The sequence below is a fragment of the Mixophyes fleayi genome, chromosome 2 (genome assembly GCF_038048845.1).
Source record: "Mixophyes fleayi isolate aMixFle1 chromosome 2, aMixFle1.hap1, whole genome shotgun sequence".
Classification (NCBI taxonomy): domain Eukaryota; kingdom Metazoa; phylum Chordata; class Amphibia; order Anura; family Limnodynastidae; genus Mixophyes; species Mixophyes fleayi.
This window is the reverse complement of record NC_134403.1, coordinates 175,841,629-175,857,313: the sequence shown is the minus strand read 5'-3', so window position 1 is coordinate 175,857,313 and position 15,685 is coordinate 175,841,629. Positions and strand designations below refer to the sequence as shown.

Below are 15,685 nucleotides of genomic sequence, written 5' to 3'. Positions count from 1 at the left end.
AAGCAGCTGTGATACAGAGGTCTGCCACTCCTCTCTACAGAACAAAAAAAAGGTCCACACAGCTAAATTTATAGGTGAAGAAATAAATGGCACATGCCAAATAAAGAATGAAAAAAAATTACAAATCCATATAAAAAGTAATAAAAGTACATAAAAATAATGAAATTATATTATATAAACAATACCATAAAAGTATAATAGGACTTCCTTTTACATATTTTATAAAACCAATTTGTTTCTAAATATTTTAAAACATAATGACACAATAATATATAGAAAACATCTCATGTTCCTATTGAAATGCATCTTGAAAAAAGCTTGTATGGATGAACCCTTACAGATTAATTAACCATAGCAAATATAGCATTATTTTATTAATTAAGGATTTAGCCTGGCTTTATACTACATTATTTCCAAACCATGCTTTAGAACAGGATAAAGGGAATCAGTATCAGAGGGGTGAAGTTGTATTTGTTTATTTTTAAATGCTGCTTTACATTACCAGATTATTGACATATCAGTTATATTTTATTTATAAAAAAAATGTTTCATCCTAGCATATGGATATCTGTTTCTCAACACCTCTTGCCAGGTCTCCGTAATAAAGACAAGGCTGACATTTCTTTTTTATATATGAATAAAGTCAGTTATAAGCAAAAAGTTTTAATTTTGCTTAATTTTTCTGTTTCAGTGACACACACAGTCCACAACAGGGAGAAGAGCTGAAGATTCTATGTTAAGAAAGGACGTGTTTCTCCCTGACCTACGTTTGGGTTTGAGGCTACCTTTTTGGCAGAAGGAAGCAATCAGTAGAAATAGGAGGGTTTCAGATCTAAACACAAATTCAAGGCACACTAAACCCACCATCTAAATTTTCAGATCTATAATATAAACATGAAATACATTGTTCAATGTTACACAGACATTCCATGGCAGCTCTGTTAAAACAGTAAAGTATTAACTTCTCACTCCATTAGATAGAGATGAAGCTCCTGACCCATTTTATGTGTCTTGAACTCAAATCAGTCAAAAAGTTCATTATTTGGGCAGTTGAGCTACTGTGACATCGCTGGCCCTTCTACAGTGTATGAGCCATTCAATCCACACAGCGTATCTCTACACAGCAAATCTGCAAAGCAGTCACAACCTGTGCCTGAATAGTGAGGGAAACACCCTTTGCCTAACTTGAAAACCTGATGCAGAGGAGTGATATACTATATTGTGGACATATTTAGGTAAGTATGTTAAATGTTCTTGTGGCTGGATCACTATTAAATAACTTTTGGTATAAATGTATTTAAAGCGAATAGCACAGGGCACTTATTTATATAATTGCACGTGCACTTATTTTTGATATTGTGCATATTGTGAGATAGGAAATTGTTATTTCTGAGACCAGGGGAAGAAATTCGTCTCTTGTTTAACCTTGCTATAGGATATGCCTATTTCTTATGTCCATATCTGATACAATGAGCTTTTGTTTACAATGCCTTTTGTGTATTGTGATGTGAGAAACTAGCTTGCTTTTGGCTTTTGTTGTTCTGTGTGAATAGGTATTCCGAACGGTCTGGCGAAAGACCCCATGTTAATTAAATATTTTGATGTGTGAAGGTCCAACATTGAAGGCAGTAACTTTTAATTAATACTGGCTCCTGGATTCTCTGCATCTGAAAATCAGGTGTAGGACATCACAGTGTTTCTAGAATTTCACAATAAAGTGTAAATATGGCTAGCTTTCCAATGCATGTAAATCCATGTTTGTGTAAATAGAGTGCATCCTGATTCTAAAAATACCCAATGTCCAAATTTGTATAAATGCACTGACTTGTACACTGAAATGTATTCTTCTGATTTCAACTGTCTTGATCACTGGGGTCTTTAACCAGTGAGAGCAAATAAACATCTTGCTTCAAGACCTGCTTGAAAACATCTTCAATATTGCTGTAATCCTGTGACCTGCAGATTAGACCCTAAATCTAATTAGTTCTCCGGCTGTCTGAGGTTTGGACCCAAGCTTTTCCAGTACCACCGCTCTGCCTGCTACCCATGCAGCCATGGTTAGTGTGATAGGCCACAGGAGTATCCATCCACAGCAACCCTGATCTATAGTGAGAGGTCAGGAGTACCAGCCCAGGTACACCAGCAATGAGGTACACTAGCAGCATCAGTTACCCAGAAGGAACGTGGTTCTGAGTGCCATAGAAGGAGCTCAGTGGTGGAAGCATTGTAAGCCCCTCCTACTGCGGCAAGAGGGCGCATTTGGGATAATGAAAGGGAACGGTGGCAAAGTAAGCCCAGCTGGTTCCCAGCAACAACAGACAGGATGGCATAGGCGGTCCATCCTGTCACAGTCCTATTTACTAGCATTGTCCTAATATTACATTTTGGTTTGTTTTCTTCTATTTTGGCCACCTTGTTTCTAACCTGGGTTTTACATCAAACTTTAAATAGCAATTTATCAAATTAGCAGACAGTATAATAAAATGATCAACATGTAACATGTACTTCCCAACATTATTATTTTTATATAAGGGCTATGTAATAAGTTAAAAGATCACAATACCTTCATCACTGTTGTCATCCACTAGGATAATTTCCTTTAGAAGATGGACAGGTGTATGATTCACTGCACTGTGTACTGATCGAAGAATCACTGACAAGGCTTCATTTACAAAGATGAAAATTATTGAAATCTGAGGGAGTTCCTTAGGGTATTTTAATTTCTTGCACCTTAAAGAAATCAATACATTGTATGTAAGATATATTGTACTGGTTACTAGAAAAAACCCAGAATATATATAATTTCACAGTCAAGACAGTTATACAGTTATTACATTATCATCTACAAATTAAATTAAGGACTGTAGTATCAAACTGTCATTTTCCAGATTGTATGTTCAGCAGCAAATAGTGAAACATTTCTTCAATATGATATATTCATACAGCTTCACACTTCAGGCTGAGGAATGTAAAAAATTCACAGTTTGGTGCCAAATTTAGCTGATCATATTGTAAGATGATGGTTAATTAGCAAAGAAACAGTAATTACTGGGATATTTACCACAGAGAAGATGGCAGGTAGAAAGCAATATGTAAGTTCCTTACATATATTTAATACATATATTTCCAGTAATTATTGTATAACTTTTTGTAAGCATATTGCTCATTTAACTTATTGACTAATTACTGTATTATTTGAAATACCATTTATTTAATCTTATTACTTAATATTACAAATGTTTTCTTGGCCTTAGCAAAGGCTAACAGAGAATATACAGTGGTACATAAATATGATTTCTGTTTTTTAAACTGACATATTTATAAATTGATTCCAGTCATACAAATGTCTAAATAAAACAGATCACACATTTAAAACCAAGCATAAATTAAGCAAACACCTTATACTTATACAATAAGTATAATCTAATTCTCAGTGCTCTGCTTATGATAATGCCAACATTCCTCCTTCACAAGTCCACTAAGCATAAAATGTTTTCTTCTCAGTACATCCTTTATAACATTCTGTTGTGCTCATCACTATAATGTGTAATAACATTGGTAATTTAAATCTGTGGTAGTACATTATATCTTATTGTAGTGTCAGAAAACCATTATCCACTAATTATAAAACTACCTTCCATCTCTTGTGAATATTGTTTCATGACTCAAGCTATTTTTAATGAACCTTTATTATATGGATAACTGAATTCAGAACAGTTAATGATTTATGTTGTAAAAATACTATTTAGTCTGATTCTTGAATCAGCTTTTGCTTACTACCTTTAATAAATCTCATGTTATTAAAACCTTTTACATGGCACAAAATTTATTTTAAAAATAGTACAATAATTTACGTAGCAAGGTCATTTATATGTCATTCACATGAACAATAATCCTAAATTCGCTGTTTCCAATTTCTGTAGTAGTTGACACAGTTTTCTTAGCGGTAAAGGACAACTGCTATAATCTTCTCTCTGAGCACAGTATATATTTCTGTTTGTATCCTACTTATAAAAAAACGTTTTCTCTCTAAGCCAAATTTACACCCAGGAAATACTAAGGAATCTTATCTATTGAAGAGTTTAATTACAATGGCATTGTAACTTTTATATTTGAGTACAATTATCCATGTGCACTTAGCTATTTGCTAGTAGGACGCATATACCATACATACATTGCAAACTATTACTCTTACAAAAGGGGAAAGAAAAGGCATATAACCAATGACTCCTATTTAGATAACAATTTCTGAAGTTAAAGATATATATAGATACTTGTTGTAAGAGTATCTTCATTTTTAATACAGTGAGATCTCGAGTACAGTACAGGTTTTCTATTGCATTGTATAGTTTCGATAAATTATCTCTATGTAATTGTTTGCCAATGTCATTATTCTACCTAGTTTATGATTTCCAAATAGAAAGTAGTTGGATTTTAATTAACATAAACATCAAAATCAGAAACATTGCCCTCACCTGACTTCATAGTTAATGTTAACATGGTAATGGAACAGAATGTGAACAGAGATGTAAGCTATGTAACGTTTATCATATATATGAGCTAAGTAGAAACCATAAAATATGGATAAGCATGTTTTTTTAATCCAATGCTGTAAGAGAAGATAGATTTATAATAAATACTCCATAATAGTTAGTGAAAGTGAATAAGTGGTGAATTCCCCTTAGGCTATTAGCATGAACAACATCCATGACGGCCAACATTTTATTGAGATCCATCTCACTCAGGAAAGGTACTTTATTGACCTCAATTTTATTTTAATGTACAACTGAATCTCAGTGAGGTTTTGAAGAGCCTGACACACATGGTGACAGAGACTTTCCAAACTAAAAGAAAAAAATCCTGGTACTTGACTATGCTGGATCCCAGAAGGAATACAAATTCAAATTCACTCAATCACTATAGAATTAGTAGCTGAGGCAAAAACACAATTTTGTGGAGGAAATCTGTAGTCCAAAGATGTAGATCTATGCAATCATATGGGTGACAAGGTCGTGTCAGTTTTGCATCATTAGCGGAGTGTGCTGTGGATTGTTTTCGGAATAGTCATGAATGCAATCTACGGTGATGTAACGAGCACAGGCAGGCATCACAGTGATGTCAAAGGAAAAGAAACATATACGCACTAGGTATATCCAAAATCTATCCATTTATCCTATAATGAGTTCCTAAATATGTAACTCATTTCCCAGGGTACCGAAATATGGATAAATCCCTGAGTGGTGCATCCTTGCATCTAGAATATAATCAAAACTGGAGAGAGGAAAAGAAGGTGGCTAAAAGGAGCACTCTTTTAGCCACCTTCTGTTCCTCTCTCCAGTTTTGATCACAGTGAAGTCACCCCCAGGAGTCATTTCCAAGGGGCTCACTGTCAGGCGCTGTCCCTACTGTGTGCTCCACTCACAGAGACGGACGCCTTTCTCTTTTGTCATCCGACGCATCTTCCAGCGAAGTCTTTGGTGTCCTCTGTTGCCCGGCATTCCGACACCTCTTCCTGGCTGATCTCTGCGCATGAAGCAATCCGGATATCAGAAGAAGGGCAGTCAGCCTTCATGCTCACTGCCGCTTCTAAATAACAGAGTTCTATATAAACCCTTTCGTGATCCCTCTCCAGAGCCTGAGTATCAATTGCCAGAGCTAATGTTCCTAAGTATAATCTTGTGTACTCTTTTTTACAGATTGTTGTTCAGGTTTTGACCTTTGGCCTGCTCCTTGACTTTTCTATTCCTGGTACGACCTGGGCTATTCCTGATGACCTTTTCATACTTTCCTTCTATACTTGCTCTGTCTGCACTGGTTCTGACCCAGTTTGTTCTACCTCTCTACGTATTTTCATGAGTCACCGCTTTAAGGATAGGATGTTGACACCATAATGTCGACAGTCATAATGTGGGGTCCCCCCCAATTTTACTATTACAAGCCGGGGCTGTTAGCACTATAGCAGGGAAACCTGGCAGCATGGAGTCCCCCTTCCATAATGCCAATTATATTGTTGATGTACAGTTTGATATGTGTAATATGATTAAAATGGAAACCACTGTCACATGACATATGATGTAATGAGCAAGAGACTTTGTAATGTTGGTAAAATATGTACCCTCTTCTTCCTCTACAATCACATGAACACAAAAGAGCTAAGATGGCTAACACATGCAACACATAAGGTAACTACTACCGCTTGTCTAATTGTCTGTGTGAATACTGGTAAGGTTATTTTTAAAAGAGATGCTGAATAATGTGCTTCCTTTAGTAGATTAAAAAACAAAAGTAAAGAGAAAATTTTGGGTGATGCAAAAAAAACCCTATCGCTGTCAAAAACAACAGGGTAATCTGTCCTTTTGTTACATATGTTATCCCATGTTACACTCTCCTAGGGACAAGCAGAAAGCAAATGTTTCCGAAAGAGAGACACATTTTTTTGCAAAGGCAGCCATGACAATCTTCTATACAGTAGTTTCTTTTTTTGTTATGTAATTATTGCTTGTAACATATTATTGTAATTACTTTAATATATATTTAATTTAGTACATTATAACTATGTTCTTTCTAGTTTTTTATTTATTCAAGGTCGGTTTGTTAGATTTAGCTGTTAAATATGTTGTATTTATATTTGTTTGTTTTAATTTAGAAATAAAATGTATATAAAATGTATGTTGATAGTGTGTATATGTGTAATCTAATAGTATTAGAGATGCTCACTGTCACGATTTGCACTCTGCAGCTGCTGTCTACAGTGACTATTGGATTTGGTATGCTTTCCACTTGTAGTACCTCTGCCCACCAAAGGGGCCACTGTGCTACTTGATTATTCTCATTGATCACTGGGAGTGGTTTCAGCTGCATGAGGCCTATTTATACCTGCCTGCTTCAAACAGTCTGGGCCAGATCATCAGGTCATTCCGAGGAGCATTCCCTGTGCTCAGCTTCTATCTGCTATCTGGACTCCTGCATATTTCTTTGTTGAAATCTACTATTTGCTGTTACCTGTGTCCTGGACTCCTGCATCTTTAACCATTATACCTGGTACTTGTAGTTCTACGCTGCCTGTTGAAATCTACTATTTGTTGTTACCTGTGTCCTGGACTCCTGCATCTTTAACCATTATACCTGGTACTTGTAGTTCTACGCTGCCTGTTGAAATCTACTATTTGCTGTTACCTGTGTCCTGGACTCCTGCATCTTCAATCATTATACCTGGTACTTGTAGTTCTACGCTGCCTGTTGAAATCTACTATTTGTTGTTACCTGTGTCCTGGACTCCTGCATCTTTAACCATTATACCTGGTACTTGTAGTTCTACGCTGCCTGTTGAAATCTACTATTGCAGTTACCTGTTTCTCATCTGCACTTTGAACTGTCTCATGAGTTACCTTGTCATCTCTGTTTGTTAATAAACTCATTATAACCACTTATCTCCTCTCCGTGGTCATACCTGGGAAATCCTGACAGTATGATCTGGCCATAAAACCAAGCCTGCTGCTGCACGGCTTTCATCTCTTTTGGAAAGGATTTCCAGGGAAGTGACCTACTCCGTTTTCAACATTAAGACCATGGCTGCTATTTCCTCAGAAAATTCCCTGTTCCAGTTGCTCCAAGTGGACATTCTTCAACTTCGCACTCAAATAGCGCAAGTATCTTCCTTGCTGAACCAAGTGCTTAAGCAACTTCCAGTTTCCACCCCTAATACATCCTGCTGTAAGGAGTCTAACTATGCTGCTAACATTTCATTACCAAATTTGTCTGCCTTTGACTCTCTGCAAGCAGTACCTCCCAATATTCCTGTAACAAATTCCAGGTTTTCAGGTGCTCCACGCCCTCACCTGACCGAAGAGGATCGATGGCGCAGGATGACCTACAAACTATGTCTTTACTGTGCCAGTGATGTACATTTTTTACAGGATTGTCCGCTCCGTAGACTCCGACCATCTTCAACCTCTATCTCCAGCTCTAAATTACAAGCTTCTGTCTTCATTCCAGACATGTTATCTGCTCCCATGAGAACCCAGGTTCCCCAGTTCAACCCAGAGGGGGCGCTGCCCTTAAAGTCTGCTCCAGAGGGGGCGCTGCCCTTAAAGTCTGCTCCAGAGGGGGCGCTGCCCTTAAAGTCTGCTCCAGAGGGGGCGCTGCCCTTAAAGACTTCTCCAGAGGGGGCGCTGCCCTTAAAGTCTGCTCCAGAGGGGGCGCTGCCCTTAAAGTCTGCTCCAGAGGGGGCGCTGCCCTTAAAGACTTCTCCAGAGGGGGCGCTGCCCTTAAAGACTTCTCCAGTGGGGGCGCTGCCCTTAAAGTCTGCTCCAGAGGGGGCGCTGCCCTTAAAGACTTCTCCAGAGGGGGCGCTGCCCTTACAGTCTGCTCCAGAGGGGGGGCGCTGCCCTTAAAGACTTCTCCCGAGGGGGGGCGCTGCCCTTAAAGACTTCTCCAGTGGGGGCGCTGCCCTTCCAGTCTGCTCCAGAGGGGGCGCTGCCCTTCCAGTCTGCTCCAGAGGGGGCGCTGCCCTTCCAGTCTGCTCCAGAGGGGGCGCTGCCTTTCCAGTCTGCTCCAGAGGGGGCGCTGCCTTTCCAGTCTGCTCCAGAGGGGGCGCTGCCTTTCCAGTCTGCTCCAGAGGGGGCGCTGCCTTTCCAGTCTGCTCCAGAGGGGGCGCTGCCCTTAAAGTCTGCTCCAGAAGAGTTGCCAGCCCATGCGGTCCAGCCCGAGTTGCCAGCCCATGCGGTCCAGCCCGAGTTGCCAGTCCATGCGGTCCAGCCCGAGTTGCCAGTCCATGCGGTCCAGCCCGAGTTGCCACTCCATGCGGTCCAGCCCGAGTTGCCACTTGGTGCTGTCTGCCCTCAGGCTTCTCAAAGTGCTGTCTGCCCTCAGGCTTCTCAAAGTGCTGTCTGCCCTCAGGCTTCTCAAGGTGCTGTCTGCCCTCAGGCTTCTCAAAGTGCTGTCCCTGCCAGGCCTGCCGCCCAGTCCGTGCCTGCTCCCAAGTCTGCCGCCCAATCCAGGAGCCCTGCCAAGTCATCTGCCCAGTATGGATTGTCTTCTGCCAAGGGGGTCCTACCCAAGTCCCAAGGGATATATGTTCAACCCGAGCTGGCCGAGTCTCATGCTAATTCGAATTCACCTCCTGTTCAAGTCTTCCAACCACCTACCTTCAATGGCTATATTCAGCAATTTCGTGCTCTTATTAAATTCTGTATATCCTATTTTCCGTCTGTATCCAACCTCCTTGATACTCAACGAAAGCAAGTGTTTTACATGTTGGCCAACTTTACAGGGGAAGCTCTGGAATGGGCAGAGCCCTTAGTTGAAACCCAAGATCCCATTCTGTCTGATTTACAGCTTTTTTACTGAGGCCGTGATCAAAGAATTTACACCAGCACCTGCTCTTCTCACTCCCAGTGCTTCATCTATGCCACATGTTCTATCTCCAGCTACTCCCACTTTGAGATTATCGTTTTCTTCACTCCATTTCCAGCAACCCTCTAAAAACCATAAAAAGAAAGTGAAGAGGAAGAAGAAGAAGAAAGATTCTCCTGGATCTCAACTCCCCTGTGGTGTGGTTTCTATACCCTTCCCGTCCTTGCATGAAGACTTCTCAAATACATGCCCAATTCTGGACTATGACTCTGACTTTTCTGACCATTTCTAGTATTTGGGCGTCTGGAATCCGCCCTTTAAGGAGGGGGTACTGTCACGATTTGCACTCTGCAGCTGCTGTCTACAGTGACTCTATTGGATTTGGTATGCTTTCCACTTGTAGTACCTCTGCCCACCAAAGGGGCCACTGTGCTACTTGATTATTCTCCTTGATCACTGGGAGTGGTTTCAGCTGCATGAGGCCTATTTATACCTGCCTGCTTCAAACAGTCTGGGCCAGATCATCAGGTCATTCCGAGGAGCATTCCCTGTGCTCAGCTTCTATCTGCTATCTGGACTCCTGCATATTTCTTCGTTGAAATCTACTATTTGCTGTTACCTGTGTCCTGGACTCCTGCATCTTTAACCATTATACCTGGTACTTGTAGTTCTACGCTGCCTGTTGAAATCTACTATTGCAGTTACCTGTTTCTCATCTGCACTTTGAACTGTCTCATGAGTTACCTTGTCATCTCTGTTTGTTAATAAACTCATTATAACCACTTATCTCCTCTCCGTGGTCATACCTGGGAAATCCTGACACTCACTGATCCCCGTGAACTGGTTTTGGCTTTGGTTTTGGATCTGGATTAGCTTTGTGTTTTGGGTTTGGTTTTGCTTTTGGATCTGTATTTTTATAGAAAAATTTCTAAAATATGCTAAAATCACCTAATTTTGCTCTTTTTAGTTCCTACATTATTATTAACCTCAATAACACTAATTCCAAGTCATTTGCAGTCAATTTTGACCACCTCACAGGTCACAATATTATTTTCATACACTTTCGGACAAATACTGCAGCGACCTGGTTTGATGCTAAGCGACAGAGCAATGACTCAAACACACGGCAGTTCCTAGCACATCTAGGACACATTGGCACACAGCATGGCAGAAAATAAAAGTGGTGCAAGACGGAATTGTCCTTGGGACCTCCCATCCGCCCTTATATTGGATCTTAAAAAGGACATGTACACTTTTACTGTGTGGAGTTTGTATGTTCTCCCTGTGTTTGCGTGGGTTTCCTCCGATTGCTCCGGTTTCCTCCCACACTCCAAAAACATACTGGTAGGTTAATTGGCAGCTATCAAAATTGACCCTAGTCTCTCCCTGTCTGTCTGTGTGTGAACGTGTGTCTATAGGAATTTAGACTGTAAGCTCCAATGGGGCAGGGCCTGATGTGAATAAGTTCTCTGTACAGCGCTGCGGAATTAGTGGCGCTATATAAATAAATGATGATGATGATGATGATTTAAAAAACCAAGCACTTCAGCCACAAAAGTGCCACTCCTTGTGGCTGAAGTGTTTGGTTTGTTTGGGTCCCCACAAAACAAGCTAACAATGGACTTAAGGCACCTAAGGTAACACTGCTGTTAATGAACTCTACTGTGGCAAGATGTTGTTGTCATCATCCTCAGCCTCATCCTCACCCTCATCAGTGTGTACATCATCCTCACACGTTACTAATTCATCACCGCTGGAATCCACCATTACAGAAGTCTCAGTATTTTGATGTAATTGGCGGGAAAGGCCTTCCTCGTAAAACTTGAAGTTCATTTTTATGAACATCATCTTTTCCACATTTTAAAGGGAGTAGCCTCCTACACCGATCGCTGACAAGCTTCCCGGCTGTGCTGAAAACTCTTTCTGAGTGCACACTGCAGGGTGGGCAGCTTAGGCAGTGCAAAGCAAGTTGGTACATGGGTCTCCAAATTCCATTTTTTTCTCCCAGTATGTAAAGGGACTGCCTGATGTGTCTTTTTCTATGCTGATATGAAAATAATCCTCCACCATCCTTTGGATGTTGATAGTAGGATCAGGTGGAGTAACGGCAGCAGTGTCACATTTTTTCTTAAATTCTTTTAGACAACACCAGATGTCAAAATGTGGTGTTGAGATCTGCATCATCCCTGGGTCTCTTGGGAAAGCTAAGTTTTTTCCTAGCAGCAGTTGAGTGAGAAACTGAAAGCGGAGATGCCGTCCTGGCACAAAACATTTGAGCTGTCATCTTGCTCACCAGGAGCTCCTTGCATCGCTTCAGATATGGGTCAGTTGGAAACAAAGAGAAGACATAGGGTCTGATTCATTAAGGATCTTAACTTAAAAAACTTCTTATTTATGTCTCATGGACAAAACCATGTTACAATGCAAGGGGTGCAAATTAGTATTCTGTTTTGCACATAAGTTAAATACTGACTGTTTTTTCATGTAGCACACAAATATCAACTTTACATTTCAGTGAACAAATAAGCTATCAAGTATTTGGGTGCTACATGAAAAAACAGTCAGCATTTAACTTATGTGCAAAACAAAATCTTAATTTGCACCCCTTGCATTGTAACATGGTTTTGTCCAGGAGACATAAATAAGAAGTTTCTTAAGTTAAGATCCTTAATGAATCAGGCCCATAGTTCTTAAACCGAGGATCAAGCACAGTCGCCAAAATGTATTGATCCGATGTCAAGATTTTGATAACTCTTGAATGCTAGCGAAGCGAATAAAGTACTTGATCTACAAGTCCGACATACTTAGCGTAATTGCTTTGTTTCATCTCATCCTTCAGTTTCTCAAGCTGCTTTTCCAAAAGTCTAATTAAGGGAATCACTTGACTCAAGCTAGCAGTGTCTGAACTCACTTCACAGGTGACTACTTCGAATGGTTTCAGCACCTTGCACAACACGGAAAGTATTCTCCACTGCGCTTTACTAAAATACATCCCCTCTCCTTTCCCAATGTCGCGCCTTGTGGAGTAAGCATGGATGGCTTTTCGCTGTTCCTCCATCTGCAGAAGCATATACAGGGTGAACTTCCACATTGTCACCACATCTTGATTCAGTTGGTGGCAGGGCAAATTAAATTGCTGTTGCGGCTACTGCAATCTCCTACACGCTGTTGCCGAATGCCGGAAATGTCCAAATATTTTACGGGCCACAGACAGCTTCTCCTGCACGTCCATGTCATTTTTTAAAAGCTCTGCACCACTAAGTTTATTGTGTGAGCAAAACAGGGAATGTGATGGAATTCACCAAGCTGTAATGCTCTCACAATATTGGTGGCATTATCAGAAATGTCATATCCTGAGGAGAGTCCAAGCGGGATAAGCCATGTTGCAATAACATTGCTTAGTTTTTGTAACAGATTGTCAGCTGTATGCTTCTTAGTGAAGCCGGTGAAACACAGAGTAGCCTGCCTGTGACGTACTTGGGTACATGCTGCTGCTGTTTCTGCTGGTGAAGGCGAATCACCAATCCAGTGGGCTGTCACAGTCGTATAATCTTTAGCTTGCCCAGTTCCCCTTGTTCACATATCTGTGGTTAAGTGTACAGTGGGTAGAATGGCATTTTGTAGCCCAATAATTAAATTTTTGCGAACCTTCTGGTAGAGGTGAGGAAAAGCTTTTCTACTGAAATGGTGATGTGATGGAGTTTGGTAACGGGGACACATGAGCTCAAGTAATTGTCTAAAACCAGCTGCTTTAATAGTGGATATTTGATGCAGATCTAATACTAGCATAGTCGCCATGGCGCCTTTGATCCGCTTTACGACTGGGTGACAGCGTTCATACTTGCTTCCTTTGCAAAGGATTGTTTATCAGTCAATTGTTGTAAACTACTAGTAGTTTTCTTCTTGGTCTGCTTCTGGGATGAAGGTTTACTCCCTAGCAGCAGCAGCTGCAGTGGGATGAACGCTCAAGAATTCTTCTGAGGAATCCAGGATATTGGAGGAGTCATCTTGCCTTATCAAATTGGATGCAGGACTAACTCCGATCGCTACTGAGAATATTGATAAGGACGGTGTTGTGGGAATAGATTGCAGGCGTCGGGATGTAGGTGAGAGAAGGGTCTTAGCTGATGATGGACTGCTTGTTGTTAATTTTTTAGCATAAGTTTCTGATTTTCCCAACAGCTTGCCAAATGGTGTAACATGGATGAGGTTCCTAGATGGTTGAGGTCCCTACCTCGACTGACTGTGGCTTTACATACGCTACAAATGGCTAGACAACTGTTGTCAGGATTTGGGTAAAAATAATTTCACACATAAGAAGTGGATTTTTTGGTGTTATGTCTGGGCATGACAATGTTCTTCTTCTTATCACGTGCAAGAACTGCTTCCACTGGTGCAAAACTTACACAAACATCACCCTCATCAACATCCTCATTAGCGCCCTCGTCAGCTACACAAATATCCCCCTCATCCTGTTGCAATTCCAAAGTGGCATCCTCAATTTGTGTATCACCGGCTACACTCGGGCTGTTCAGGTACACATCTGCAAAAATGCTGAAAGGGGCCTTCTTTATGGGTACACTATCCGAATGGTCACGATTACACATAGCACTCATGGATGGACTCTCCTCAGGGATTTGTGTCATTTCTGAATCTGAACATACATTTTCCTCTAATACCTTACTGGTTTCTTCCATCTTGGCTTGTACATGTAAAAGTTTTTGGACACCACTTTTGGAGTCCAAATGACAAGGTCTTGCTTGGTCATGACTGACTTTACAAGAAGATGCCTCAGTGACAGTTGCAGAACTCGCACTCAGAGAAAAAGGCAAAGGCCTCATTCTTTCTTTGCCATTGTGTGTGTAGAATGTCATGTTGGCAATTTTATTTTTTCTGCAGATAATTTTGCCTGGAATACAGCTCTTTTTTTCTTGACCTAGGTAAAAGGTGCTTTTTTACATTTTTGTTTCCCTGACTTATAAACACTATGCACTTTTACATAGGCTTTACCAGATAACGTAGAAGGATTACTATCATCATGACTGGTGCCAACAGCTGCTTGGAATCAATTTTGATAACACCGTATAATTTGACTGCAAAGTCAGAAGAAAAGCATGCCAGGCTGTTAAGAACTCCCAAGCCAGTACAGTGAAACTCGGGGACTACTCTGAAGGCCCGGTGTTCGCTGGAGCCCCTAGTGGTGGGGACAGACTGGGCAGCGGGCCGACCGAGGGTCGAGTAACGTATACTGACTTAAAGGAGTACCCAGGAGTGGAGTGATTGGCGGGCTGCAGTTAAGAAGAATCCTAGGTCAAAGGGTCACAAGCACAGATGCAATATCCAGAGAGAAGCGAAGGGTCAGACACACAGGCAGAGAAGCAAAATCCGAAATCCAGGCAAAAGGGTCGAGGTCAGAAGAGAAGGGTCACAGGTCCAAGAACAAGCAGGGGTCAAAACACGGGTAGTCAAATCCAAGGTAGCAAGAACCAAAACGGATAGCACAAGCAGGCAGCAGGACTGAGGACAGAACGCTATAACCGGCAGTGAGGCTGCAGACCTCACTGCCTTAAATGTACAGGTGAGCCAATCAGAGTCTAGCTCTGCAAATACTCCCAGGAGCTGACTAATGAATTAATTACAGCCTAATAGCCAGCAGGCTATTAGATTCCTCTGCGCACGTGCCCGGCTGTCCCCTGTTGCCGGGACGCGGCGCTACACTGCTGGGCATCCGGCCGTGGCCTCAGCAACGGTCGGTAGTTTGAGGGAAGTGACGTCATGGTGATGGCCAGGATGCTGGGGCAGGCAGGAAGCGAGCCGCAGCGGCTGTGAGTACCGCCGCGGCTCGTGAAATTACCCCCCCTTAAGGAGGTCTTAAGGAACACCGACATCCAGGCTTAGTGGGAAACTTCCTAAAAAATTCTTTAATGAGTCTTCCAGCGTGCAGACGTCTCTGTGGTATCCAAGAACGCTCCTCGGGGCCATAACCCTTCCAATGTACGAGGAATTGAACTTGACCTTGAACCCTCCTTCAGTCAAGGATTTTTTCAATAGCATATTCGTGGTCTCCGTTCACCATCAGAGGCCTGGGCCTGTTAGAGAGAGACCGATTAAACTTGCTGGGAGCAGCGACTTTCTTCAGAAGCGAACAATGAAAGGTCGCAGGAATTTTTAAGGAGGTTGGTAGTTTTAATCTAAATGCCACTGGATTAATTTTCCTCTCAATTGGAAATGGTCCAATGTATCGGGAACCCAGCTTTCTACAAGGTTGCCGCAACTTGATGTTCCGTGTGGATAACCAAACCTGATCCCCCACTTTCAATGAACAGGGTCT

At 41.4% G+C, this 15,685-nt stretch overlaps 1 protein-coding gene across 1 annotated transcript in view; it reads right to left on the bottom strand.

Moving 5' to 3' along the window:
• Positions 1-15,685, bottom strand: part of GALNT17 (polypeptide N-acetylgalactosaminyltransferase 17) — a 431,961-nt gene that overhangs the window by 269,846 nt on the left and 146,430 nt on the right. The window contains exon 3 of the mRNA XM_075195011.1: positions 2,564-2,730. Coding sequence (XP_075051112.1) covers positions 2,564-2,730 — 167 coding nt within the window. The remainder of the gene's footprint in view (positions 1-2,563; positions 2,731-15,685) is intronic.